Consider the following 27052-nt stretch of genomic DNA (forward strand, 5'->3'; position numbering starts at 1 on the left):
AAAATAATTTTTGTTTGATTAAACATCTATTTTTCTATATAATATATTCATTATATTTTTAATAAAAAATTATTTTATTTTATTTAAAAATTTAAAAATATTTTTAGAAAAAATATTTTAATTTTCAGCCAATGAGAATTAATTTTTTTTATGAAATATAAAAATTAATTTTATTTATTTTTTCCCTTCGCTTCTGTTCCCATGCAGCCATCCGGTGCCAGATTAGATCACCAGGACACTACGTTCCGGTCTCCGTACACGCGTCTCCATTAAGAATTTGCCACGTCACCACCGGTCTATATTCATGGCATGTGCCTCGATATTCGCGGGAAACTCCATCTCCATCGCCCTCGCGGGATGTTCAGGCGTACCGACGACTTCCCGCTGTACACCGTTAGCGTTAACCGTCCATACCCATCCGAAGTCCGAACCCATGGCTTCCTCCCGGAGCCAATTCCGGCGACCGGAAAAAAAGATGCTGGAATCGACGGGAACCGAGGGGGATGCCGAGGAATCGGAGCTTCTCTTGACGGAACCCGGCGACCGGGAGCGGTCGTAGCGTTTGAACTGCGACAGATTCCGGCGGTCGGTGCACGAAGAGAACCCCCGTCGAGACCGCCAAGACTGTCTCGGCGTCTTAGGTTTTGTTCTCTTGTCTATCTCTATCTCCTATTATTCATCTTTATCTCTTTGGAATTTCTTTGACTCTTTACTTGGTTAGATGCTTCTCCTTTTAATCTCCTTCGCGATTAGTGCTAAACTTCTCCTCTTTTCTCTTTCCATTTCTCTTTTTGTAGTGCGCGAATTCATTCGGTTCCTTTGATGCCCCTTCTTTCCTCTTTCTCGCTGTTAAATTTTAGAGATGGCTAAGGGTTGGTGCTTTTTGGACGAACATGGTAGGTGGGAGAAAGAGAGTAGGAAACATGAGCCCTTGTTGCTTCCCCGTCGAGAAATCTGAAGGTATTCTTTACGCTTCTTTCAATTTAGATGCCCATCTTGGGTTTGTGGAATGATTTTTGTGATGGAAACTTTAAATCGTTAGCTGTAGGTGAGAATCTAAGGTGATTGAGCAAATCATGAGGATTGTGGTGGTCGATTATTTGCCTAATAGCGTAAAGTTGATTTTTTTTCCTTCAACTTTTTCTTGAAGAATCGATGTTTTTAGATGATTGAAGTTGTGCTGTGGCATATGTTAAAATAAGAAAGCATATGACTTAGATGTGGAAGAAATGATAATACAAGTTACATTGTGACCAATTTTCGGATGACTGTCATAAACAACCGATTGATGACTGATCTTTGGCTCAAGGACCCAAAAAGAAAAAATTAAGATATTTGGCATGGTGTAGGATATAGCAGCTGTTTGCACAATCCCTTGAATGTTCTTCACTAGGTTAAAATTTGAGTGCCGGCAGAAATTTGGATCATCGATTGTCAGTCGTGTTAGTATTAGTCTATGTTTTTCTTTGCAAGATCCATCTGAATTTTCTTTGGTTGCAAACAGTTTCGTCTGCACAATCTCGTAGCATCTATTAGCTGAAATGCTTTTGGATATCGATGTAATAGTGAACAAATCTCTCTTGTTCAATTCTGCTTCTTTCGTGCTTATAAAACTGATGAGCTTGTTATTTCTTCATTTGCATTCTTAACTTGATCTTAATTGGTAGAATCGATTGATTTAACTGAAGGGTGTAAAATAGGATACTTATTTGACATATGGGTGCAGGAGATGACGTAGCTGAGTATTATCAACAGCAGATGGAAATGCTGGAGAGCTTTGGCAAAATGGATGCATTGGCTGATCGTGGATTTCTACCTGGAATGTCAAAGGTTGTAATTACTTAGCGGATTAATTTGAAACGGAGCTGAATCATGCTTTCTAAATCTCCAGAGTGGTCTGTGAACTGATATTACTTTGGTGTGTATAGGAAGAACGTGAAAGGACTGCTAGAAGTGAACAAATAGCTATCCGTATATCCAACATAGCAAACATGATCCTTTTTGCTGCCAAGGTCTATGCTTCAATAAGGAGTGGATCGTTGTCCGTTATCGCATCCACATTAGATTCTCTCCTTGATCTGTTATCAGGATTTATCTTATGGTTTACTTCATTCTCCATGCAAACAACAAATCCTTATCAGTATCCTATTGGGAAAAGGCGCATGCAGCCACTGGTAGTTTTTCCGACTGTCTTGTTCTTTATTTTTCCCTTCTAATTATCACTTGGTGCTTGAAACATGAGTATAGTCAGAGCAATTTTTATTTGGTATTTCTTCTGAAAATCTGAATTGTTGTTCACATGAACAAATGGCTCCTTAATTTGTCATTCTTCTGATTTGGATTTAATAGAATAGAATACATAGATAGATCTAGAGTTACCAGAAGCTATCACTAAATGCCTGCCAGCATAAATGTATAAATCACAATCATGACTGTTAAACATCTTTTCTATGTACTTGCTCGCGGGGTATTGTTTTGTTCAATAAACAGTAGACTCAGGGGTTTTGGTGTGCACCAGCTGGACTTCCAGAAAATGGTCACTGGTGCAGATTATAGTTTGATCAACATTCCATGGAATGTTATGTTGAAGTGCACCTTTTATTATAACAATAATTGGAGTAATGTATGCTGCATGATAAGACATTTTCCTTTCTCCTCCTAGCTGTTTGGAATAATGTCCACATGGTCCTGAAATGACTACTGATTTTGTACCATATAATTCTACCTGTTGATCACTATAAATTTAGCCATTAGGTTGATCATGTAACTTTTTTATGTATGTTTCAAAATTTATGCAACTTAGTACCATCAATATCGTCTTCTATCGAAGTTCTTGTTGCTTTGGAACCATTCGCTTGGTTGTGTCTAGTGAGACTAGTAGATGGGACTTGAAAATAGAAATTGCAGAACTAATCTTACTTCTCATCTCACTTCCTCGCATCCAGCTGTCCGAAAACTCCATGAATTCATCTTATGCTACATGGTTCTACTCTTTAAGTATACGATATTTGGATAACAGCATGGCTAGTTGGCTACATATCCTATACTACATTAACACATGTGCATCCTTGACAGTGTTCAGTCTTAGTATTGCACCTATTGCATTGTTCTGCATCTACCTGACATTTAAACATCACTATTTCGTGGTCTAACCACTCTCTCCTCTTTCATTCTCCATTTCTGATAAATCTCATGTGATCCTTCTTCTCTCCAAATTTAGTGGAATGATATATATGTTGCTCTGTTCTATGCTGCCACAGACATGCTCTCTCTTTAAACCGTAATAATTTTCTTCCTCTTTTTCTAATATAATTCCTTTAAATTTTAGCTTATATGAAGTTGTATTCTCTCGGAATTTATATTTTTCAATTTTGTGGATATCTTTTCCATGAAGTGAATGTAACATATATGGTTAATTTGTTATCTTATGCCTGAGCTGTCACATTTTGTTCAATTAGATGTAGCTATTCTGTGCAGGGAATCCTTGTTTTTGCATCTATAATGGCAACGCTGGGCCTTCAGATCATTTTGGAGTCGGTACAATCCCTAATATCAGATGTAAGTCAAAAAAAATCTCTCAACTCTCAGGCAAGCATATTTTCATTTTTCCTTGCTCGACACAAGTTCTTTTCTAATATTTTAGTGAAGATTAGTGGCATCCTCCATGTTAGTTCACTACATATTAGAATTTATTTACATTTATGCCATCTAAGACTTCCGTATGGAAATGGCATATGCATCCTTCACCAGCATGATAAATTCCAAAGTGACCAACCAAGTATAGGTTTCAGTTTTTTTACAGACTTCATTACAAAGATTCCAATTTATAAGTTCCCTAACCATCCAATTATGACGGCTTGATGTCCACTAATATTTACATCAGCTCCTGATAACCATACTGCTAGCTTAATCCTGGCACATTGTTTAGGCTTTTAAGCATCACAATTATGGTGTTCTTGCATTAAAGACAGCAGTTATCTGTTTGTTTGATGCAGGAAGATGAATTCAGCATGACAAAGCAGCAAGAGAGATGGGTTGTAGGCATCATGCCATCTGTGACATTAGTGAAGCTTGCTCTGGTTTTCTACTGCCGCTCGTTCACCAATGAGATTGTCAAGGCCTACATGAAGGACCACTTTTTTGACGTCATTACAAATGTCATTGGTCTGGTGGCTGCACTTCTTGGCAATTATATAAAACACTGGATTGATCCAGTTGGAGCTATCATTGTGAGTAGTACTCATTATCGCCCTTTCCATTGTATCTCAGCATGAACTGTGTGAGCGATTGCTTTAGTTTGCAACTGGAACCTATATGCTGTTGTTGCATGAGGCAGGATACATGGTGACTATTGGAAGCACGGCAAAGCTTGGTGGAAAACTTAATGAGACAGCTGATGTGGTGCCACTTGGCTGTCCCATGAACCTATCTCCTACAATGCTCCACCTGATATAAGAAACAGAACCTGATACTTGGCTGATAGGCAAACTCTTGGGTAGATGGTGGCCCAATAGTTTGATTGAATAATCTGTAATATCCAGTTGTATCATTACTGTATGTTGTCTAAGTTGTTGCCACAGTGAACCCACAGGTTGTGTCCAAAAGAAAAACCAAAAGAAGAAGAAAAGAAAAGAAAAGAAAGCCTAAAACAACTCAATCAGATATATTTGTTTGTGTTATGATCGCTTTATGAGGCTTTACATTTGAATGGAAACTCTAAACTGGAGTGCATCATGATTCTCACATTTCTTGAAAATCTAGACACTGTTTTTCAAACAAACATGACTGACTACATCTGTACTTAATATATTTTGATGCGCAGCTGGCGTTATATACCATCCATACATGGTCGATGACTGTGCTGGAAAATGTGAACTCTCTGGTTGGCCGGTCGGCGGCACCGGAATATCTGCAGAAATTGACATACCTATGCTGGAACCATCACGAGGCCATAAGAAACATTGACACCGTGCGGGCTTACACATTCGGCTCGAACTACTTTGTTGAGGTGGATATTGTCCTGCCCTCAGAAATGCCCTTGAGAGATGCACACGACATTGGGGAGGCCTTACAGGAGAAGCTTGAACTACTGCCTGAGATCGAGCGGGCTTTTGTTCACCTCGATTATGAGTTCACTCATCGCCCTGAGCATGCACAGGCTCATGATACATGACCTAGTCTGTTTATGTAACTAACTACTATAAAGGAATAAGGTTCTTTCAAGCTTCTTGTCGTGCTGAAATCCTGTATCTGGGTTATGATAGTTGATGAACGAAAATACATAGGGTGCTTGCTTGGGGATGGTGTAATTCAACTTTTATGGGTAGTAGTTTGTTCATACTCAAGTTTAATGTAAAATGTGTGTGTTCTTTAAATGAGAAGTGGATATAGCTATTGGGATAATAAGAAACATGTCACGACCCTCCCAATTTGGATGAATCAGGTCACTATTTTTCTGTTTTTCTTTTCTTCTTATATTTTTTTTCTTCTTTGTTTTTATCTTGATGCATGACTCAATCTGACTGTAAAGGTTTATCTATAGTTTTAGATGTTGAGTGATCATTCAGAAGCTATGCAAGAATTTTATCTGGCGGCTTATCTGGAAAATAGGCTCGAAATCTTTATCCACATTTAACTATAAGAGTCTCCACATTTAACTGTATCCAACCTCAATGATTTTAAGATCGCTAACTAGGGAAGAAACTTGGTGCCAATGGGAGGTTCTAAGAAAAGGAATCATAGAGACCAGGATACATGATTTTTATGCTGAAGGCGGCATGGACATGATTGCAGTAAAGCAACATAGAAGTAATCTACAAACAAATTGTTACTTGCTGGATACTTGTGTTTGAAGGTAGATCTAGAACTTCCGGGAAAACAATCTAAGCTGCTCTGTTCCAGCTGACCAGAAGGAGAGGATATTCCAAAAGATGGAAAAGCAACTTGTGCTCTAAACGAATGAGGCTGCAAAACTAGTAATCTACTATAGTGACATACTTATATTTGTCCATGAGATGAAAGTGCTCGAACTCAGTAAATAAATACATTTGCCCTGGAAGAGTAGTTTTTTGAATTTATTTGGTATAGAAATTTCTACAAAGTCCATTTCAAAGCAAGTGTTTAAGAAACAGAACATTATGTCAAGCACATCTAAGATACCATTGCACTAAGAAGGAGCACATATGAATACCAAAACTTTAACATCTAAAGCAATGTTCAAGGACTTTTATTAAACGTCTCAAACCGTAAGTTGAGACTAAACCACACAACTGAAAACAAGGTCTTTTGGGAAATTTATTAGCCAACCAAACAAAGGAAACTAGTTCTTTCATCAGTTCGAAGGTGGGAAAAAGATGGCATCCGAGGTCCTCTTGGACCTGAAGAGCCCCTCCAACTCTGGAGTAGTGTTGAACGAAGACTCCAGCACTTCCGGCGATAACGCCTTCCAGACCGACGTCCTCCCTGCCAGATGACTGAACACCGGGCTGCAAAAATTCCATCACCAAAACATCACAACCATTTCAGACAGCAATACCAAACAAATATTAACTTAATAGCAGCAGCAGTGAAATCTTCAACTTACTTAGGAGTGGTGATGATGGAGAACCACTCCATGCCATCAGCATCAGCAATCTTGGACACCACAAAGAACCTTGGCACGATGAACAGACACCCTCCCTTCACTCTGGTCTCCAGGACCCGCTTGCCGTCGACGCCAACAACCTGAGCCCGGCCGCTCCCCCTGATCACGTAGGTCACCTGGAAAGCAGAGTCGCAGGAGAAGCCCGGCGAGCACATGGAATGGCCGTCGATCCTCACAAGGTCAGCCCCAAGCCCAACCTCGCCCACCAGGGGAAGGTTCTGGGTGTTCAGCACGACGACCCGGCCGCCGTTCTTGATATCGACATCCAGTGGAGCCTCCTCGCAGTTGAGAACCATCCCTTCCCTGTCTTCAGGACGGGGCTCAGGAATTTTCTGGCCATCCTTCAGTTTGGCAATGCCGGCGCCGGTTTGGCTGCGGACCAGCTTCTCGACCTCGTCTTCGGTGAGGTCCCAGGCACGGCTGACGAACTCGGAGCTGAAGCCGGTGAAGATGCCATTGGTGCCGGTGAGCTGGAAGTTGGTGAATTTTCCAGCCTTATGGCCCTTGGAGGTGTCTCCCAAGAAGAGGACGACAAGCTCAGCGTCGTTCGGATTGAACCACCAAGTTACGACGCCAAAGGGGAGAGCAAGAGCGTCCCCCTTCTTGATGGGAAGCACCTTCTCTTTCGTCGCCTCCGGCAACACAATTCCGCAAGTACCGCTTCCTGTAACAAAGAGTAAGGTGTGATTAATCTAAAGGTGCATTTGGATTTAGCATCTCTCTTTGTTTTTTCCTTCAGTTGTTTTTTTTTAATATCTTATAACAGGTTAAGTCTGTGCGGAAAGATCTATCATAAAGAACTGTTAATCTTAAAAGGTCTGAACATGGAGAATTGGATTGGACTGAAGAACACTAGTAGCAGTGTATTATTTTCACAAGAACAGAAACCAAAAAAAAAGGAATTTTGGTAATCATCATGTTTCCAAAAATCAATCTACAATCTCAGTTAGATTTCACGCTCTTTTTTTATGTTATTTTTTTAAAAAAAATTATAAATTACAATAATGTTTCCTTCATACTAGATGTATTCCACAACCATCCATTCATAATAAATGGCTCAAAAAAAAAGCCTGAATCGAACTACATTGTCAGCAGAACAAGCAAAATTAAAATAAAAAAAATGCTAAAAAATAGGATTTAAGGATAAATTAGGGCTTCAATCCAAAGAAACAGATTCTTTTTCAAAAAAAAAAAATCGATTAAAAATTTCCGTCCTGTTTCTGTTTTGCTATGTTAATTCATTAAAAAAAGATTTTTTTTTTTTTAACCGCCTCGGTTTGGTCGCGAAGATTCAAAGAAACCGCATCAATCCATCATTAGAGCACAGATTAAAAAACACACACACACGCACACATCAAAGAAGAGTGTCCACTTGACTCCAGTTACCCAGCCATCGTACTGTTTTTTTTATTTATTTAATCCATCAGCCACCCATGGCCTCCGTGGGCACGATAAAGAATATATATATAAGCCTGGATTTCAGGATACATTAAAAGAGGGGGAAAGGGAGAAAAAAACCAAGATCAAGATGATCAAAGCTCTCTTTACCTTGGAGGACGTAAGCAACCTTGGCGGAGTCGGAGTAGCTGGGAAGCGCGAGCCCCTGCTTCTCCAAGGCGAGCTTGGCGGCCCCGATCTTGGCCTCGCGGAGCATCGGCAGCTCCTCGCTGCACCACTCGTGGTAGGAGCCCCCATCCCCACCGTACGTTTTCTTCGACAGCCTCGGAGTCAGATCGATATCCATAGCCGCCAAACTAAACTATGCGAACTCTCGAAAGCAGAGCAGAACCAGGAAAAGAAGAAGAAGAAGAAGAAGAAGAGGAAGAGAGAGGCGTTGGATGGAGAGAAGACGTGGCGATTTATATGGAAGGGAATAAGCTGACGCTTGCAAGTATGGATAAAGACAGAGAGATATGGACGGTCGCGATATGAAGGCTTGAAATGCGGTGGATGGCTTTATGTTTTATTGCGCGGTTACGATTCTAATCATCATAATTAGTAACTAATCATCCTTACCGTTTTTCTCGATTTGTTTCCTTATACAGCATGGATAAGTTACGAAATTGCTAACAGTCAATAATATCTATAAGTTGTTATTTGTTACTACTACGAGGAAAAGAAGAAGATATTATCATTAGTATTCAAATTGCCAAGCGTGCCCGCCTATTTAATAATTTTTCAAAAAATTTAGAGCATAGTTACCAAAAACAATTTAACTCAGTGCATTTCCATATACCTATTTAGATGGTTGGACTGAAAATTTTATTGAAAAAATAGCTTATTCTGAGAAAAAAAAAATCTAAACAGTTTTTTTCTCCCTGTAAAATTTGGGCCGGCTTACTCCAAAAAATACTTATTAATATAGATCTAGCTCAGCTTGTATTTTTATAATTTTGCTAATTATACTAGTATAATCCTTGAATCTAATAGAATTTTTAGCCCAATCTTTCAAACAGACTGTGATGTGTTTATGTTTTCAGCATCGGCAAAGAAGATAATATTGGTTGCATATCTCTAACTCGGACCGAAAGGGCTTTTAGGTTAAGTTTGGTACTCTAATGGATATTTTGACACACAGGGTTGGGAGTGGTATAGCAAGATAGGAAAAAACCAATCACCTTAGAGAATGATTTTCCTCACCTTATCAACGATGATGTTACATGAACAAGAAGGAAAAGATGGCGGTTTAGAATACTTTTCTGGTAGGCTACATACTTTACGGTAGAGTGGCAATTTTTTTAGCAGGCAGACAACTTCGTTCCCCTTTTTAAATTGTAGAAAAGAAAGATTCAAAGTTGAGCATCGCTTTTAGGACCTCCAGATCAGTACATATTATTTATCAAAATATCTATATTATAGGGGTAGGGCCGGTAAATGAGCAAATTATTCATGAGCTAGCCTCAGTTTGGCTCACTCAATTACGAAAAGAGCCAGGCTTAAGTGCTTAACTCGTTCAAACTTAGCTAGAATTTACTCAAAATATTAATATATAAATAATGCAGTATTACATGTTATCTTAATTATCATTATTTATATATATAATGGACAGCATAATTATTTTTAAAAATATTTATCATAAATCAATGTATATGTACAGTAAAATGCAATCAGGCATAAGATTAAAATATAATTGTCATTAATATGGCGATTCAAAATTTCGGTCGGAGATTTACATCGAAGGGAGTAGCATGATCAATTGGATTAACAAGCTCCGGCCACATGACAACACAGTTGATCCTATTTTGAAAGATATTAGGCATATTAAGGATTAATCCTCCACGCACATCGTATCTTTAAAGAGGGGAACCAAACCCTGGATTGGTTGGCGGGTCAAGGGGCTTAAGGTAAAAATAATCTTTTGGCGTTGCTGCTGTAAATTGGTCCGACCCAGATGTCGAGCTGGCTAAATCATTAGAATACTTGAATAGTCGGCTGCTCAGATCATAAAGGTTGGCCTAAGATCGCGATGCAGCTCTAAGGTGGTGATGTCCGACCCAGATGCCGAGCTGGCTAAGCTATTAAAATACTTGAACGGTCGGCTGCTCAGACCATAAAGGTTGGCCTAAGATCACGATGTAGCTCTGAGGTGGTGATGCGGTAAGTGCTGCACTCGGATGATGATGGCTCTACTATCGAGGTGACGCTCATTAGCGGTGATTGTGCTCGGATTTTCACTATGACGTTAGATCCAACATGAAACGACAAAGATAGAGAAATCTTTTTGCCGAAGGGTGTATGACTGAGACCTTTCTATTCTTAAGTCGGATAGACTCTCAAAGAACAGCAGAAGTATTGTGAGAGCGGCAGAATAGCAATGCAAAGGCATAATAGGGCTCAAGAGCACTTACCTGAAAGATCCTTCGGGAGTGGTTTACATAGACGAGGGTCGATGCCCATCGCCAAAAAATTCGAGCATACAAATCGGCCATTTTTAGTAACCGATCACACATCTTGAAGATCTTGTGCACGCATTTCGCCTGCGCATCTCACACTGTTATGAAAACTGTTTACGATCATGGCCGAATTATTGCCAGTTGGGGGAGAGTTTAAAATTTAAAGAACTCTCTAGTCTCTACAAACCTCAGGGGTTGACCACATAGCGAGTTTTGACTGGTTAGTCGGAGGCTTTATGGCAAGCTCTTATTGATCAGTCCGCCATGTTGACTGCGGTCGATCCTGAAGCATATCATTTGGTAATTCAACAATTGCTTGTCGGACCAGTTACTGGAACTTCACTTTCTTGCTCAAGGCTTGCTTTTCAAATGGAAAGAAGACATTAAAGAACTTTTAGGAATATTTTCAGAAAAATTAGCCTCTAACATATTCATTTAAGACTTTGTGGGTTACGAAATACATAACCAAAATGAATGCTTTGCCAATTTCACATCAATAATTTCAACCATTGGAAGACACATCATGAGAACCATAAGATGCTTGTTAATATAAACATAACAACACTCAGTGAAAGCGAGATTGCTGCATGAATCAAATAGGAGGAAGAATTGATCATAACAAAACAATTTAAAGTTTTATCACAGCAATACAAAATAATATGTCAATATGACATAATAAGAGAATTTATACATTCAAATAGAACATATCATCAGCAAACTCGAAGGGAGAGGAAAAGAACACTCAAATAATAAAGTCCATAAATCGCCTAAACACAAGGAAAAACCTATCAGTCTTCAAAATCTCAGAAGCACTTCCGGTGGACAATGGATGGTCCTGCTTCATCATATTCTCCCTTAGAAATCCACATCTGCAAATACAGAGATATTGTAGTCAGGCATAGCACAAAAATACAAATTTATTCCAATGCGATAGAAAAATGAAGCACTAAGATATCACCTGTTGGAAGGTACTGAGGGAGGCAAGGATGGATCCTCCAATCCAGACACTGTATTTCCGTTCCGGTGGAGCAACCACCTTAATTTTCATGCTGCTTGGAGCAAGGGCAGTGATTTCCTTGCTCATCCGGTCAGCAATTCCAGGGAACATGGTTGTGCCCCCACTGAGAACAATGTTCCCATACAAATCCTTCCTGATATCAACATCGCACTTCATGATGGAGTTGTATGTGGTCTCATGAATTCCAGCAGCTTCCATACCAATCAAAGCAGGCTGGAAGAGCACCTCGGGGCACCTAAACCTCTCAGCCCCAATAGTGATAACCTGTCCATCAGGCAGTTCATAGCTCTTTTCTACAGTAGAGCTGCTCTTGGCAGTTTCAAGCTCCTGCTCATAATCAAGGGCAACATAGGCTAATTTTTCCTTTATGTCCCTAACAATTTCTCGTTCTGCTGTTGTGGTGAAAGAATAACCTCTCTCCGTAAGAATCTTCATCAACGCATCTGTGAGATCACGACCAGCAAGATCCAGACGAAGGATGGCATGAGGGAGTGCATATCCTTCATATATTGGAACTGTGTGGCTCACACCATCACCAGAGTCCAGAACGATTCCTGCAAACAGCAAAACAATAACTCAGTGGAAGTAATGAAGATGATGGATTATTTTGAGCAACGCAGCCATCCTGATACAAACCTGTTGTGCGGCCGCTGGCATATAGGGAAAGGACAGCCTGAATTGCAACATACATGGCAGGCACATTGAAAGTCTCAAACATGATCTGGGTCATTTTCTCTCTGTTTGCTTTAGGGTTGAGTGGGGCTTCAGTGAGGAGCACAGGGTGCTCCTCAGGGGCAACACGAAGCTCATTGTAGAAGGTGTGATGCCAGATCTTCTCCATGTCATCCCAGTTGCTGACAATCCCGTGCTCGATTGGATATTTCAAAGTGAGGATACCTCTTTTGGACTGAGCTTCATCACCCACATAAGCATCCTTCTGGCCCATCCCGACCATGACACCTGTGTGGCGAGGTCGGCCTACAATGCTGGGAAATACCGCCCTGGGTGCGTCATCGCCAGCAAATCCAGCCTACAGAGTATTGCAAGATGGGGGAAGAAGTTACTTGGAGATCATGATCAACGAATTGCAGAGACAACAATTCTCGAAGCAGGAAGAGTACAATAAGCCCAACAAAAGATTCGGTTAATAACCTTGACCATCCCAGTTCCATTGTCGCAGACAAGAGGTTGAATATCCTCGGCATCAGCCATTTTCTACAGCTCTGCACAAGAAATATTGCATCTGAAAGTAATTAATAGGCAAAGAGTAATCATTCCGTATATTTGAACTTGATAGCACACCTTAGCCAGTTATTTCGAGCTTGATTTAAATTTCCAATTCCAAATTATGCATTTATTGTTTTCATACAGAGTTTATTTTTTATTAGCAATATTGTTTTCTGGCAAATGGGACAAAGTGGTAACATAAACCTGGCATGCTTCACATCTGTAACACACAAGATAATTACATGACTGATTAGTGAGTACCATTTCAAATTTGATTATGATTAATTCAAATTAAACATCATGAATTTTTTTTTTTTGCTGAAACGGATGATTCATACAGTACAGGTACATATACATCCAAAGAAGTCGAAAAATAACAGATCCTGGAGCGCACTAGGCAACTCCCTCTCCCCAACCCAAAAGAAATATCATGATTATTAGGTGATAATCAGATGTGCGGATCCAGCCACCAGTGATCTCATTATGTGGTTTGCCACCTAGCTCCTAACAAATCATGTGACCAGGATCATAAATTAACTCTCCATGCAGCGAGGGGCAATCACTTGGTTGTCTTCCTAGGGACATGACAAATACTAAAGCAGGGAAAATAAGCAATCAAAAGATACAACTAACTACAAACAAATGAATCCACGTTATATGGAAAAGCATCCACACCTAAACTAATAGCAAAGTAAAACTTCATGCATATCTACAGCCATAGCAGTCATAGAATGACACACCCAACAGACTGTAAGCCATAACATTTTATGGCGATAATTATATAATCCATAAAAAACAACCAAAATGGCGATGAGATAGCATATGGAAGTGCTTCATGACCCTCCATATCCCACCAATAACTACAGAAACCGAGGAATAGATTAAAAACTTCAGAAAATTACTCATATATCACAAATCTCTTTTGCAAACCAAACAGGCGGCATAAAATCTTGACTGAAAAAATAACATTTGGGCGATATCGAGACGATTATAGTTTTTTCCCTGAAAAAAAAGTCCAATTTCATTTCCACCCAACCCAAAACGTAAAAAACCTCCCAAATCGGAACTTATCCTCGAGAAATCGAGAGATCTGGATCTAGAAAGCACGCCTCTGGAGATCAAGCGATGTAATTGTCCATTCTTTTCATCGATATTAAGATTTCCGCCAATAAAACTGCGAACTTTACATGTAAATTGAAACGAAAAATCGCGACATTGAGCAGATCCATCAGAACAATTCATAAAAAAAAAATGGCGGGAGAGAGAGAGAGATCGATGAGGCAACGGTTGCTTACATCGTTAGAGGATTGGCGACGGAATGAGAGAACTCCCCTTCCTCGGAGAAGATCGCCGCTAAGTAGAGGGAAAGAGCCAAAGAAGCGCTCTTGGTAACCAGAGAAGAGGAGGGAGCCCCCCTTTATCCAACGGCCGCGTGGAACCAGGACATCTAAAAAAATGGCCTTCCAACCCTGTGCCCCCCTTCGAATTTGGAGGTTCACAGATCCACTGGTAATTCCGAACAGCGAATATGATGTTTGGAATTATCATAGCCGTTGATCCTTCCAGATCGAGAGCTACAAGGGATACACGTGGACCCCAGTTGTTTTGAGGCCTGCCAAGTGGAGATAGGGAATAAGCTGTTTGGAATAAGCTGCTTAGGGCGAAAGAAAAAGCAAAGTCGAGGCCGGATAGGGAACAGCTCAGCTCATGTGGTTAGCCACCTAAGAAGGCTCAAAAGCTTGCGACACATGCTCACTTTTTAGAGGGAGTCATGATGGGGTTTGGGTGGGGTTGGGCGCGTCCTGGTTAAGCATATGTTTCCTACAGCTTGATGTTCTTGGTGATACCTAATTGGAGCATGGAACATGATTTATTTGGATAAGATGGTTGGGTCCACCTCGATGCCTTGCTCGAACTTAGGTTGCATTGGAATTTTTGATGCATTGGTTGAGCTTAGCGCTTCAAATCTTAGATCAAAGTGCCTCTTCGAAAAAAATATATTGAAGTCATTTAGAATCTTTATAATAATAATAATAATATATTTATTTAAAGGCTCTCAATAAACCTTTTTTTTTGGGGGGGGGGGGGGGGGGATCAAGAAAAGGTTTTCCTGTCCGAGCAGAAATATCTGCTTCTCATTTACTTATTTCCATCATGCTTCGAGGTTTCAGATAAAGTTCTTGATAATCATGGATTTTATGATGCTTTTGCATAGATATTGTTCCATGAGAATCCAAAAAATTCCTCTTCCATCATAGTTTCTATTAGAAAGAAAGCTATCCTCTAAGAAAGAAAGTATGATGGAGATGGAAAAAATAATGTATATAAATTTGTTTCCCTACAAGCATGCATTTCATAGCTCATGATTCATGTAAGCTATCCTCTAAGAAAGAAAGTATGATCGAGATGGAAAAAATAATGTATATAAATTTGTTTCCCTACAAGCATGCATTTCATAGCTAATACCGCATAATGCTTGAATGGAAGAGGATGAATATTACATGAAACATTTATGACAATTCGGTTATATTTGCGCTATGGGTACTATTTAGATGTCTTGGCATTCTATCTCTTTCATAGGCCATAAGCTGAAAAATAAAGAGATCACATGAGTTGCTAATTTCCTAATTTCTACTTTAAAAATAGTAATGTCCATTAATAAAGTTACAATCTCAAACTTCCATGAGTATAAGCCCTTGTGAGAGGGCTATTTCTTGGTCCTTTGAAGATTTTGATATAAGAATGGCTTATATTTTCTTTATGTTGTACCTTGCAATAAACTTTAAGATTTGCCATAGAGGTGTTACAGTAACTTAACAAGTTATCAAAATATAGACATTCAACCATGAACTAGTCTAGTAAATGCAATTCACTCCCTACCATATATATATATATATATATATATATATATATATATATATATATATATATATATATATATATATGAATTAATAGTTTACCCCAATCTTTGGGACCATCTCATCTCTCCACGTTGCTTTCTGCAGCAGATTTTAAGATTTCCATATAAAATATATAAGATTTGAATTGCATAAAAAATTATATAAATTAGTGATTTGAGACTACTTCGACCCATGTCTCTTTTCCTGCCTTTCTTGTTCACAACTTGGCACTTAAAAGAAATAGGTCCATCACATATATTCAAATAGAATTTTATAAAAAGACAGGTTCAAAATTTGTCTGCAGTTAAGGGCATCCATCCAATTCAAATTTTGTGGAGAATTATCATTATCCTTACATGATTTTAGAAAAATCAAGTACACATTATATACCAAACTACAGAATCAAGGATTTGATAACCCTCCAAATAGAATGAAATATTAGGATAACAAAATACTAAATTAATTATTGCGCAAACTTAACTCCGGGGACAGCTTCCAGCCTTCCACCCTGGCAAATTCGACCGTTGGAGCCCAGTTGGCCTACATTCCACGCCAAACCCACTACCTCGCACGCGCCCACCGACCGAGGCAATTAGAAACTAGTCTTCTCTCCCCCCTGCAATTAGAAACCCCCCCAAATCGCCTGTCCCTCAATGATCGAGGGAGGACAAGAGAAGGGAAAAGGAGAAGGAACACTAGAAATGGAGAGAGAGTGATTCGACGCCGCGTCTCTGCGATCAAGAATTGGATTTCGCTATGGCATGCGCTGAATTCTAGCGATGTACGCTATCTTTCACGGTATGTTCTGGCATCTGGTCTCTCTATCCGATTCGTTTCCCTGTCTGCTCATCTACTAGCTCTCGTTGTTTTTTCCCATGAAATGATTGGAAGGTAATCCTAGTTCTTGATATGGTGAAACCCTCCGAAGTTTTCTCTCCTTGGTTCGTATCAGTTGGGCTTCTTCAGCCGGGAAAACCATTTTTATAGCCTTCTTGGATTGCTTATTGTTCCGCTGAGGTCAATGGATGTTACGAGTTTAAGGCACAGGAGAAGCTTAGATGATTTCCTTTAATCTGAACGTTTTCTGTTTTATTCTCTTTCAATTTATTTTCTGAGGTTTTCTTTGTATTTTCTTTCTTCATGATATGGATTTATAAAGTTCGCAAAGATTGTTTTTTTTTTTTCCTTTTTTTTCTTGTTTGTTTGTCCCAAGAGAAATCTTCTGCTACTCATCAACTGATTCCCAACAAGCTTTGAGGTTTCAAATGAAGTTTTTGAGGAAAGACAGGAACGCTCTGTCCCAGGAGAATCTAAAGGGTGCTGCTTTCGACATGGCTAGGATTTGCTGGTATTTTCCTTTAGTCTGAAGTTTTCATTTATATTGTCTTTCTGTTCAGCTTCTCATGTTTTCCCTGTATTTTTCTTTTGCAATGACATGCATATACAGAGATCAAGAAAAGGTTTTCCTGTCCGAGCAGAAACATCTGCTTCTCATTTACTTATTTCCATCATGCTTATTGGTTTCCAACAGTTCTATATCTTTCTTATTGGTTTCCAATAATTCTGCATCTCTAACAACATTTGATAGATTGGTAGTTTCTTTTCTTAGAGAGAATTGCAAGATTGATAGTAATTGCATAATTGATGGTTTTCTAACAGAAACCATGACATAAGAGGAATTTTTCGGATTCTCACGGAACAATATCTATGCAAAAGCATCATAAAATCCATGATTATCAAGAACTTTATCTGAAACCTGAAGATGCAGAGTTATTGGAAACAATCATGCAATTACCATCAATCATGCAATTTCCTCCAAAAAAGAAAACCACCAATCTGTCAAATACTGTTGAAGATGCAGAGTTATTAAAAACCAATAAGAAAAATATAGAGCCGTTAAAAACTAATAAGGAAGATGCAGAGTTGTTGGAAACAAAGAAGGAATCTTTCCAAAGTTCCAATTGAGATATTAAAATCCTTGTAATTATTTTTTTTCCCATTCCATCGTTGTAAGGTTTTTTATTTATAGTCAAATACAATCACCTCTCAAATTAAGGAGAGTTTCTCCCAAAAAAACTATTAGCTAAAACTTTCTTCAGTTTCGAGCTTCAAGGTATTTTCTTTCCGTTTTGCTGCTGTGGAGCGGCAGTTAGAAGCTTTTTATAATTCATGAAACTTTCACATTGCTTGCTGGGCAATGTGAGCTGAATAGTTGACATGATGACATTCTCCCCCTGTACTTCATCTATAGATTTTGTGATTTGACCACGTATTAAGTTCACATGACAAGGGGGTTGGAGTTTGGGCAATGCAGAATGATGAGTCTCCTTCCTACAGCAAACCCAGGGTTTGGGTAATAGGCGGGTTAAAAAAGGCATCTGAGTCCAAGCAAGCTAGCTATCCAAGGGGATAAACTGACGAAACTGCACTTCTCACTCCAGCACTTGCATTCCAAAAGAATAGACATGATGTATTAAAGTCTTCTAATGTTGAACGATTGTTTGCTTTTGGGTTTAAACTGAGTCTGGTCAAAATTTGGATTCAGGGGAAAGGTGTTTTCAGCCCAGTCTCTAGCCTTTAAAATATAAATTTTTGACTTCAGACCTCTGAGAAGAGGGCCCATCAGTTTATAATATGGATTTGACTTCTAAAGTCAATGTTAGAACAATGGATTCAACAATGATGCCCTCTTGTTCTGCTATTAGTGATCTTATCGTATATCTAACAAAAATTTGCCTATAACCGTGGAAGAGAATTAAGAGATGAAGTAAATTATAGATCTGAAGTAAGGTAACATTGCAGGGTATTTACCGAAAAAAGGCAACATTGCAAGGTCCATGTATAACTTGGCTCAAGTATCATTTATCATGGAATCTCAGTTAGACCACAGGTAAGGTGCCCTATGGTGGTTAATTTGTCGAGAGGTGAATCACAGTGCAAAAGGGCAGTAGTTTATGTGAGAAGAGGGATTGGCGGATCCTATCGTTATTTTATCTAATGGAATTTATGATATTATGAAGGTCTACTTGCTTTGTCGACAAGAGATTTCTTTAGATATTAGTAGATGATTAAGCCATGGTCAAACAATGAGGGCGGGAAAGGTTTGGTCCATAGATGGAAACCAGGTAAATAGAAGGTAAAATAGAATAAGAATGTGGACTGATTTGATAGATTTTAAGCAAGCTAATTTATGCAGCAAAACTTGTGAGTCATCACCAAAACTAAAAGTTGTTCATATTGTGTGATCCGAAGAAAACTAGTGTCTATGAAGTGGTCTTTTAGGCCAAACATGCCTTCTGTGAAGCCAATGGAGCAGCAGATTGGGTGGTCGCCTATGTGGCCAGCCATACGTATGGGCTAGCGATGGGGAGTTGTTCGGACACTTCGAGATATTCTGTTTTCTAATTTTATTAGATGTATTCGTACTCGTCAAATTTGAATCGTCCGTCTGAGCAAAAATTTTCTAGGGGACGGGAAGAAGGAAAGGGAAAGGAAAAACGAACGGTAAGTTGCTTAACCAATACCCGTTTTCGTTTGCATGCATCGTCCTTTGGTTCTTGTACAGAGGACAGGAAACTTCCAGCGGCTTGCAGTACACCAAGATGGTTAATGGAAATAATGTTCTCCTTGTCCCATCCCTGTGTAACAAATTTTATGGAATCCTATAATATGGCAGCTAGTGATGACGCCTGGTCTCCATCTCTATGAATGTCACCAGTATAAGGTGTTTCCTACTTTCCTGTTCCGTATGAACCAACTTGCATTCATCATTTATGGATTAGTATGGAACAGTGGCGGTTTCTGAAGTTTCTCTTTGTTGGTTCCTTCTCGCTCTTTTTCTTTCTTTTTTTTTCTTCAGAATTCAAGGTGGTCCGGTGCTTTCATGAGCTTGGACACATGAACGATTTGGGTGACAAGCAGAAAATTATTCGGATCTCAGCTTGGTAGGTTTCTTTTCAGAAGTTTCCTAGAGAAAATGTTACAGGGAATGCCCAGCATTTTACCTTCCTTTGGATTCACGGTTGGATTGCGCAATAGTAATCTGGATAATAAAGTTCGGAGTATTTTGAAAGCTGTGCATAATGCGATCCAATGGCTGATGCTGTGAAAAAAGATCAATTATTCTTCCCCTGTAACCCAACTGCTTTGGCCTCGACCCAAGCCAAAATAGACCCACAAACATTTCTTGCTTGACCTTCTTCTGATTGTGTCAAATCCAGCTTAAGATGGTTCGCCCATTTGAGGTAGGCTTAGGCCAATGAAAGTTGAAAATTATGTAGGGTTTGTGAAATTGGCCAATAAAACTACTAAAAGTATGTTTGGATGTTTCTACAGGATTGGGTGGAAATCATTCAGGATTTATAGATTGGGTTGTCCATCTAAACATGGTTTTGTGCCAAGCAAACACCATCTAGCTCAAAATCTGTGGGAAGACAAAAAACCCCTTGCAACCCAAAAGCTATTATCTGGATTTGGTTTAGACAGGCTCTTAGAAAATACAAGCTAGATGGGCCAACAGACCTTATTCCTCCAGCATTTTCAGCCCAATCCGGTAAGAATATCCAAACAGACCCTATGATCACATGCTACAGACTAGTCTAGACCTATATTCATAAAATACTCAAGAATAGCTTTCGAGTAGGCTGGTTAGGTATTTTTTTTCTCCCCATGGGATTCAAATTGGCCCACTCCAAAGTTGCTCCTGGGTATCTTAAAGACAAGCCTGTTTGCAGTTGGGCTGGTTGGACCCTGGCTCTAATGGACCAATTTGGGCCGGTTGAGACTCTGATGGACGCGATGGTGGTGCGCATTAGCTCGCCGGTCGCAACGCTTAGACGGTAAGAACGTATGGAACCATGGTGTCTAATTTTCGTACTTTTTGTCTGAGCTATATATTTAATCTTCAACTATTTACCTCGAATACGGACTTACTGATAGATCTACATAAAATAATTTCCAACGTACAAAAACTTTCTGCTCTCATCCTTTGCGGAACATGTGGAACTGCGTGTACCACCGGTTGGATGCCGGAAAGCGAATCCCATGCAACTGGAAATATAGCCAGCTTCCATCGGTTCAGCACCAAATTGGAACAACTCCAAGCGTCAAGCACCAGAGACATAACGCCATTTTAGACGTGGCCCCACCTGCATGGCTGCATGCAAGTGAAATCCAAGCATCCAACAAGAGAAATGTTCAAGTACTCAAACCTGTCCCCCTCCCCTCCCCCAAATCAAGAAGTCAGCTGATGCTGCGTATTGAATTGGCATCCTAAAGTGCGCCATGAGTGATTCGTCCATGGCAGCTCAGTGCCATTCCTGAGGCACGGTAGCATTGCTCGCAGAGTCGCAGAGCATGTTTCACATTCCATGAACTACTTCCGTGAATAAAGTGGTGCCTGTACGTAACGATGGAGGTGAGATTATACCACCCCTACATATATTCCTTTCTCCTGCCAACTTTAACTGCTTACGGGCGACTGAGGGAGGGAAGGGGAGGCAGAGGCGCCAATGGAGATATCCTATGCTACGTCGAGCAATCTCGACATTGCCGACAGCGACATTGTGAGAGGATTAGCGAGGCAGGTGAGAGCAACTCCACTGGAGCGCCCGACGCCCTCATCCCCCTCGCTTCCTTCGCCCCCACCCCTTGCGCAATGGCGTCTGAAGCTCCAGAGCATGTCGTTCGTCGAATGGATGGAGCTCCTGTTCCCATGCACCCGGTGGTTGCGAGCATATCAGTGGAGCCAGTACCTGCAGGTGGACCTCATGGCTGGCATCACTGTCGGTGTCATGCTCGTTCCTCAGGTGCAAAGGGTTCCTTCTCTCTCTGTCTCTCTCTCTCTCTCACACACACACACAGATTCCATTAGTATAATAGTGTCATCGGGATTCCCAAGTGCTTTTACTTGGATCTTTGAATTACTAATTAATTGTTTCTGATTTTTGAGTATCAAGGTTGATTTCCATTGTTTGTAAGTTAGGAAATAATTCGCATCAGTTCCCATCATCATTGACATAACTCTCAAAGTAGCTCTGCTCTTTGCATTTTGTTGATTTGTTTACTGCAAACTGGTCAGGCAATGTCTTATGCGAAGCTAGCAGGGCTTCACCCGATTTATGGACTCTGTGAGTTCGCTACTGCATTTGTAACTAGTTGCTCTTTTCCTTTCCTTTTAACACTTCATTCTTATCTCTTTACCTCTGTCTGCTGCAGTCTCTGAGACCAATGCTTTGCCATTTATTTATTGAATGCAGATTCTGGTTTTGTTCCAATATTTGTCTATGCTGTGTTTGGATCGTCTCGTCAACTTGCTATCGGTCCGGTGACACTTGTATCTCTCTTGGTTTCCAATGTCTTGAGCAACATTGTTGATCCTTCAGATGAGTTATACATGGAGCTTGCTGTCCTGTTGGCGTTTATGGTTGGTGCACTGGAATGTACGATGGGGCTGCTGAGGTATCTGATCGTTTTTCTACCGTTTCTGAAATTACTCTAGGCATGTATGGGGAATTTGCAGCTCCCAACTCTGGACAATTAAGAGGTCCTTGGAAATGAGTAGAGGCTATGGGCCTACAAGGATCCAATCAATGGGATTCAGGGCTCAAAGAGACTCAAATTCCACACCTAGAACTGGAGACCTTTCTCAGTAAAAAAAAAATATTGAACTTTAAATTGAAGGTTATGCAACAGTGTTATTGCATGTTTTGGTGGTGAATCAAAGTTCAGAATAGGGGAATCCAGCTAAGCTGGCTTGGATTAGCAAGAGGCTCATCTATAGAACTAGTGATGCTCTCTTAGATATGAAACAAAGGGGCCAACACAAACTGAAGAACCTACCATTAAATCTTAAGGTGGTTCATTGGTGGATGTAACAGCCATACTAGAATACTTAATTTGACTTCCAAAAATTTTGGCTACTAGAATTTTGGTTACTTGGAGAGGACACAACATGACACCCTTGTTAAAAGATATTTTAGCGTAGGTAATGTAACAACCCAGGACCTCACCCAAAATGGCTAGCCGGAAAGTTACTATTTGGGTTCCTTGATCCTGTATAAATACCCAAGATCTACCCAGCGAATAACCGATGTGGGACTAAACACACGCCCGCACGGGTTCTCACATACTCCCCCCATTCAAGCCCTGACGTCCTCGTCAGGCTAAGGGTTCAAATCCATTCAAATCTAATCACAAACACCACGATCGGTTCATAATTAGCCTCAATGGATCCGTGCTGCAGTGTCTCCTAATCCACATAGATTATGGGCCGGGTCCGCTCTGATACCATTTGTAACAACCCAGGACCTCACCCAAAATGGCTAGCCGGAAAGTTACTATTTGAGTTCCTTGATCCTGTATAAATACCCAAGATCTACCCAGCGAATAACCAATGTGGGACTAAACACACGCCTGCACGGGTCCTCACAGGTAATGACTATCTATTGCCCTACACTTTCAATTACCAAACATTTCTAATTATTAAGTTTGTTAAACTTATACCATAAGTTCATTTCCATTTTTTAAATATGCAATATCCATGTATTTCAGTTGTAATTGGATGCATTGAATAATTAACTTAGTCTAATGATCAACATGTCTGTGCATAGTCTTGATTTGGTTTATCGGAATTATACTATTATACTGCTATGCTTGATATTTCGGAGGCCAAAGTGATAGAAAAAAAAGTCTTGGATACTTTGGCGCTCGTGCCAGGTGCTTAAGTTATGCTTGAGCTGTGAATATAAAGACGTAAGGACGAAAATTTCTGGTAGGTTTCTGAATCAGCTACTGGCAAGTTAGCAGATTCTTGCATTACTCCACCAACTAGATCTGGTTATGGTCTGGGTATCCAAAGCATGATTGTGAGCTGTAGTATTTTAATCCAATAGTGCAGATTGGCAAGAGACTAATGACTTTCATGTGATAGGTCTTTGAAGGGATAAAATATCATAAAACATAAGGTTCATATGTGCATGACTAAATGCATTAAATTGTAATGTCGTGGAGCCATACATCGGGTTCAGTTCTCCCTACACTCTATGGCACTACATTATGTTGTGTTGAATAGAGTCTGTATACAAACTACATACATAACTCCTATGGACTTATGATGGATGAAAGTTTCTACTAATGGACAACCACTGCATATGTTATGATCAGGGGCGGCCCAATGCATTTGGGGGCCTAGGGCGAACTCACTAAATGAGGCCTTTTTTAAAATAATAATAATAAATTTTTAATAAGTAGGGGCGGCTCAATGCATTTGTTTCATTCTTTTCATGTCATCTTCTAGCTCTATTTCAGGTGCTTGTTATGTTGCTAATTCCTGAGTTGAACTTGATGTAGTGTTTTGTTTGTTTGCCATAATAAATCTATTTAGAGCTCCTTTTTGAGATTGAACGAGTTTTTCGATTTTTCTTTTTTTTAAAGTTTTTCATATCCACATTCATATTTTCTATTAGATATTTGAATCTAAAAATTATATTACCAAACAAAGCAATTAAGACAATTACTACAAATAAATTAAAATATAAAAGAGAAAAAATATTAGAGAAAAATTATAACAAAATTATAGAAATTGCAATAAAATTAGTGGAATTAAACGCTGGATGTTGAAAATATAATCAAACAAAGAGGGGATTAGAAGAATCACACAGGTGCCACTGACCCACTGAGGCACTGAGTCACTGTCACAGTCTCACAGACTGACAGACCCAGTGAGACGGATGTGAAGGCCTGACGGGACAGCCGGGCCCGCCGGGGTGACGGGACTACCGTCTACAGGAGCCGGGGAGGGAGGCCGGAGGCGAGGAGGTCACGTTGTCACGGGCTCACGGGCTCACGCCTCACGGGAGCCGGGCCGGGGAGGAAGGCGACTAGCGAGAAGGTGGAGCCGTGGAGCCGTGGAGGTCACTGCGGGCTGCGGCACTGCCTCACTGGTCACGGGAGGCGAGAGCCGGGGGCCCGGGAGGGAGGCGAGGAGGTCGTAGCCTCGCAGGATCGTCGGGATGCTGGGGAGGCGCTCGTCGCTCAGGCGGAGGAGACGACCTTGCCGGCTCGCTGGATTGAGCCGGACGGGCCGACGGGGTCACGGAGGAGGTCGCGGTCGTCTCCTCCCGGCGGGGAGGCGGGGACCGTCGCGGGATGCCGGGGCCCGGGGAGGCGGGGAGGCGGACTGGCGGAGGCGCTGGCCGCGGAGCCGTGGAGGAGACGAGTAGACGACCCAGTAACCCAGGCAGTCACGCCTTCACGGAACAGTCGAACAGAACAGAAGAGGATTAAGGAGTGGAGGAGGAGTGGAGGAGGAGCGGAGCATGATTAGGATTTTAAAGAGAGCCAGAGGAATGATGGGCGATGGCCTGGCCGATGGGAATATGGGATCAGGATTGAGCCATTGAGGAGGAGTGGAGCACCCGCATCTTGTCGAGGTAGCCGTTGGCTCCTGCGGCTGCGGGCTGCGGGCTGCGGCCTTACCTCTGCTCTACGGACACTGTAGCTAGGAGCGGGAGCTGGGAGGCTAGGAGCCTAGGATGCCATGATGCCATCGCGCGGGGCCTTCTCTCGAGCCGGGGCCTTGGGCGACCGCCTAGGTCGCCTAAGGCTTGGGCCGCCCCTGGTTATGATGTGTATAAACAGTGTTACTGTTAGATACTAACTTCCATAACAGTGTTTATAGGCCAGTAAGAGGTGAAATATAGATTATGACAGAATATTGGAAAAGGCTTGTCCCAAAGGAGTATATAGCCCTTCATAGCAGTGAATGGCAAAGGTTTTATGAATTCTGACTTCAGATTTTTGTGATAAGCGGTTGTTCCTATGGCAGACATATTGATCTTCTCATTTTGTTTGCATGACGTGTGGGGAGCCTTCATGCCTGTGAACAAACTTTTAAGCTGGCAACAACCTTAAATATAGCTGATAAAATTTGGATGCTGTCAAGACTCAATATCTGTGCTCGACAGTCATGAGCAGATGGGCATTGGCTGAGAAACAACAGGAAGCATGTGCATATCTAAAGCTGTCTAATGATAAGATTAATAGACTCTCAGCCTGAATTGTAATATTGAACATCTCAGTGTTTGGAAAATAAGAGTATTATCATATAGCTTGTAGAACCTTATATGCAATATCTGGCTCTCTGGCAAGCTCTCAAGACTTGTAGGCAATTATCACTTTTGCTTAACATAAAATTGGAGGTATTGTTTTATCATGTAGTGTTTCAGCTGTGAACTTAGATAATGTTCTTCAATAATTCTTCACTTTAAACATTTGTGAACAACTTCAAGTCTATATGTTGCTGCAGGCTTGGTTGGCTTCTTCGATTCATCAGCCATTCTGTCATATCTGGCTTTGTTACTTCTTCAGCTATTGTAATTGCTCTGTCTCAAGCCAAATACTTCTTGGGATACAATATAGAAAGGAGCAGCCAAATTTTACCACTTACCAAAAGTATTATTGCTGGAGCTGGAGATGTAGGCTCTCTCTCTTTATATTCTAGCAATCATTATATGTGGAGGCCATTTCTAGTTCCATTTTTTCTTTATGTATGCAAGTATGGTTATATACTTTAGCTTATTCTATACACTGATTTCGTAAAAAAAAAGATTTGGTTCATTTAGAAACTTCTCAGCCTGCTGTCAAAGTGAGGTTCATTTTCAGTGAGAAAATTCCATCCCATTAACCAATCCAAAGAGTCTAAGGTTGCATTTTTCTTTTAGTTGCCCTCTTTATAAACTTAAATATTACAAGGAGTTGTCTGATAGATTTCCACCTGACGGTGGTTTAACAATGGTCCGCTCTTCAAAGAATTGCTCATGAACCTTCTTTTACTGCGGTTTTGACTTATACATTTGGAAAAAATCATGCTCTGTTTCTCATTTTGGATTCTGAACTAGCAATTAGTTGCTCCTCCTACTATACCCAAGATATTCAGAACCAGGGTTTAAAGAGTTTTCCATAACTTCATAATTTAGATGGTGTTTGCATTTTCAGTGAATTAGGCTTCTATAGGTTGTGGCTTATTTTGTTGAAGTTGAACTCTTTTGAATGAGTTAGAAAACTGGAATGCATAAGAATCAATGAGGAACTTGGGTATCATTTGTCAAAACATATTGGGTGGGAATATAAGTTCAACTTGGCAAACTAATACGTACAAAATTAATAATCTCTATTGAATTAGAAATTTAGAACTGTGGGATGTGTGTGTGTATATATATATACGTGTGCGCGCGCGTGCATGCGCATCCATATATATATAAATATATATGTATATATATATATGTATGTATGCATGCATGCATGCCTTGGAGAGTATTGGTGCACATTTATCTCTTGTTATTTTGAAGTTGTTGGTGAAACTTGAGAAAAG

At 40.4% G+C, this 27052-nt stretch overlaps 4 protein-coding genes across 10 annotated transcripts in view; 2 read left to right on the plus strand and 2 right to left on the minus strand.

Annotated features, from left to right (window-relative positions):
• The first annotated feature begins 500 nt into the window (after window positions 1–500).
• On the plus strand, window positions 501–5439 carry LOC103710582 (metal tolerance protein 5-like). The gene is made up of 7 exons (XM_008796368.5): window positions 501–641; window positions 798–960; window positions 1727–1830; window positions 1929–2174; window positions 3478–3558; window positions 3996–4229; window positions 4823–5439. Exons 2-7 carry the CDS (start codon window positions 894–896, stop codon window positions 5171–5173), a joined length of 1083 nt encoding a protein of 360 aa, XP_008794590.3. The 5' UTR covers window positions 501–641; window positions 798–893; the 3' UTR covers window positions 5174–5439.
• Window positions 5440–6196: 757 nt separating this feature from the next.
• LOC103710574 (glutelin type-D 1-like) lies at window positions 6197–8503 on the minus strand. The gene is made up of 3 exons (XM_008796355.5): window positions 8192–8503; window positions 6584–7307; window positions 6197–6485 (listed from the first exon to the last, which is right to left on the minus strand). The coding sequence occupies exons 1-3, from the start codon at window positions 8385–8387 to the stop codon at window positions 6332–6334; spliced, it is 1074 nt and encodes a 357-aa protein (XP_008794577.1). The 5' UTR covers window positions 8388–8503; the 3' UTR covers window positions 6197–6331.
• A 2621-nt stretch (window positions 8504–11124) lies between these two features.
• On the minus strand, window positions 11125–14217 carry LOC103710560 (actin-101-like). Of its 2 annotated transcripts, none has more exons than XM_008796338.5 (5): window positions 14077–14217; window positions 12707–12777; window positions 12191–12584; window positions 11495–12108; window positions 11125–11405 (listed from the first exon to the last, which is right to left on the minus strand). In XM_008796338.5, exons 2-5 carry the CDS (start codon window positions 12764–12766, stop codon window positions 11340–11342), a joined length of 1134 nt encoding a protein of 377 aa, XP_008794560.1. In that variant the 5' UTR covers window positions 12767–12777; window positions 14077–14217; the 3' UTR covers window positions 11125–11339. The 2 variants fall into 2 exon arrangements, with proteins under 2 accessions (XP_008794560.1, XP_008794565.1); XM_008796343.5 differs by having other exon boundaries at window positions 12707–12797; window positions 14077–14208.
• Window positions 14218–16259: 2042 nt separating this feature from the next.
• Window positions 16260–27052, plus strand: part of LOC103711287 (sulfate transporter 4.1, chloroplastic-like) — a 33731-nt gene continuing 22938 nt past the window's right edge. For 2 of the 6 annotated variants that reach the window (XM_089924667.1, XM_089924668.1), the window contains exons 1-7: window positions 16260–16479; window positions 16895–17029; window positions 17129–19405; window positions 19541–21488; window positions 21761–21809; window positions 21939–22140; window positions 25988–26156. In XM_089924667.1, the coding sequence (XP_089780793.1) occupies window positions 21192–21488; window positions 21761–21809; window positions 21939–22140; window positions 25988–26156 (717 nt within the window). In that variant the 5' untranslated portion in view covers window positions 16260–16479; window positions 16895–17029; window positions 17129–19405; window positions 19541–21191. Of the gene's footprint in view, window positions 17030–17128; window positions 19406–19540; window positions 21489–21760; window positions 21810–21938; window positions 22141–25987; window positions 26157–27052 lie in introns of those variants that run through there. The other 4 variants (XM_088702323.2, XM_039124221.3, XM_088702324.2 and 1 more) reach the window with 4 other exon arrangements.

The sequence above is a fragment of the Phoenix dactylifera genome, chromosome 8 (genome assembly GCF_051530095.1).
Source record: "Phoenix dactylifera cultivar Ajwa chromosome 8, Ajwa_hap1_PhDact_Kaust_v1.1, whole genome shotgun sequence".
NCBI lineage: Eukaryota > Viridiplantae > Streptophyta > Magnoliopsida > Arecales > Arecaceae > Phoenix > Phoenix dactylifera.

What these genes read in the sequence shown, in the direction of transcription:
- LOC103710582 (XM_008796368.5), top strand. Translation starts at nt 894, where the DNA reads ATGGTAGGTGGGAGAAAGAGAGTAGGAAACATGAGCCCTTGTTGCTTC. An exon ending in TACAATCCCTAATATCAGAT is followed by an intron (nt 3,559 to 3,995) that starts GTAAGTCAAAAA and finishes TGTTTGATGCAG; the next exon opens with GAAGATGAATTCAGCATGAC. An exon ending in ATCCAGTTGGAGCTATCATT is followed by an intron (nt 4,230 to 4,822) that starts GTGAGTAGTACT and finishes TTTGATGCGCAG; the next exon opens with CTGGCGTTATATACCATCCA.
- LOC103710574 (XM_008796355.5), bottom strand. Translation starts at nt 8,387, where the DNA reads ATGGATATCGATCTGACTCCGAGGCTGTCGAAGAAAACGTACGGTGGG. An exon ending in GGTTGCTTACGTCCTCCAAG is followed by an intron (nt 7,308 to 8,191) that starts GTAAAGAGAGCT and finishes TCTTTGTTACAG; the next exon opens with GAAGCGGTACTTGCGGAATT. An exon ending in TCCATCATCACCACTCCTAA is followed by an intron (nt 6,486 to 6,583) that starts GTAAGTTGAAGA and finishes GAATTTTTGCAG; the next exon opens with CCCGGTGTTCAGTCATCTGG.
- LOC103710560 (XM_008796338.5), bottom strand. Translation starts at nt 12,766, where the DNA reads ATGGCTGATGCCGAGGATATTCAACCTCTTGTCTGCGACAATGGAACT. An exon ending in TGCCAGCGGCCGCACAACAG is followed by an intron (nt 12,109 to 12,190) that starts GTTTGTATCAGG and finishes TGCTGTTTGCAG; the next exon opens with GAATCGTTCTGGACTCTGGT. An exon ending in CCCTCAGTACCTTCCAACAG is followed by an intron (nt 11,406 to 11,494) that starts GTGATATCTTAG and finishes CTGTATTTGCAG; the next exon opens with ATGTGGATTTCTAAGGGAGA.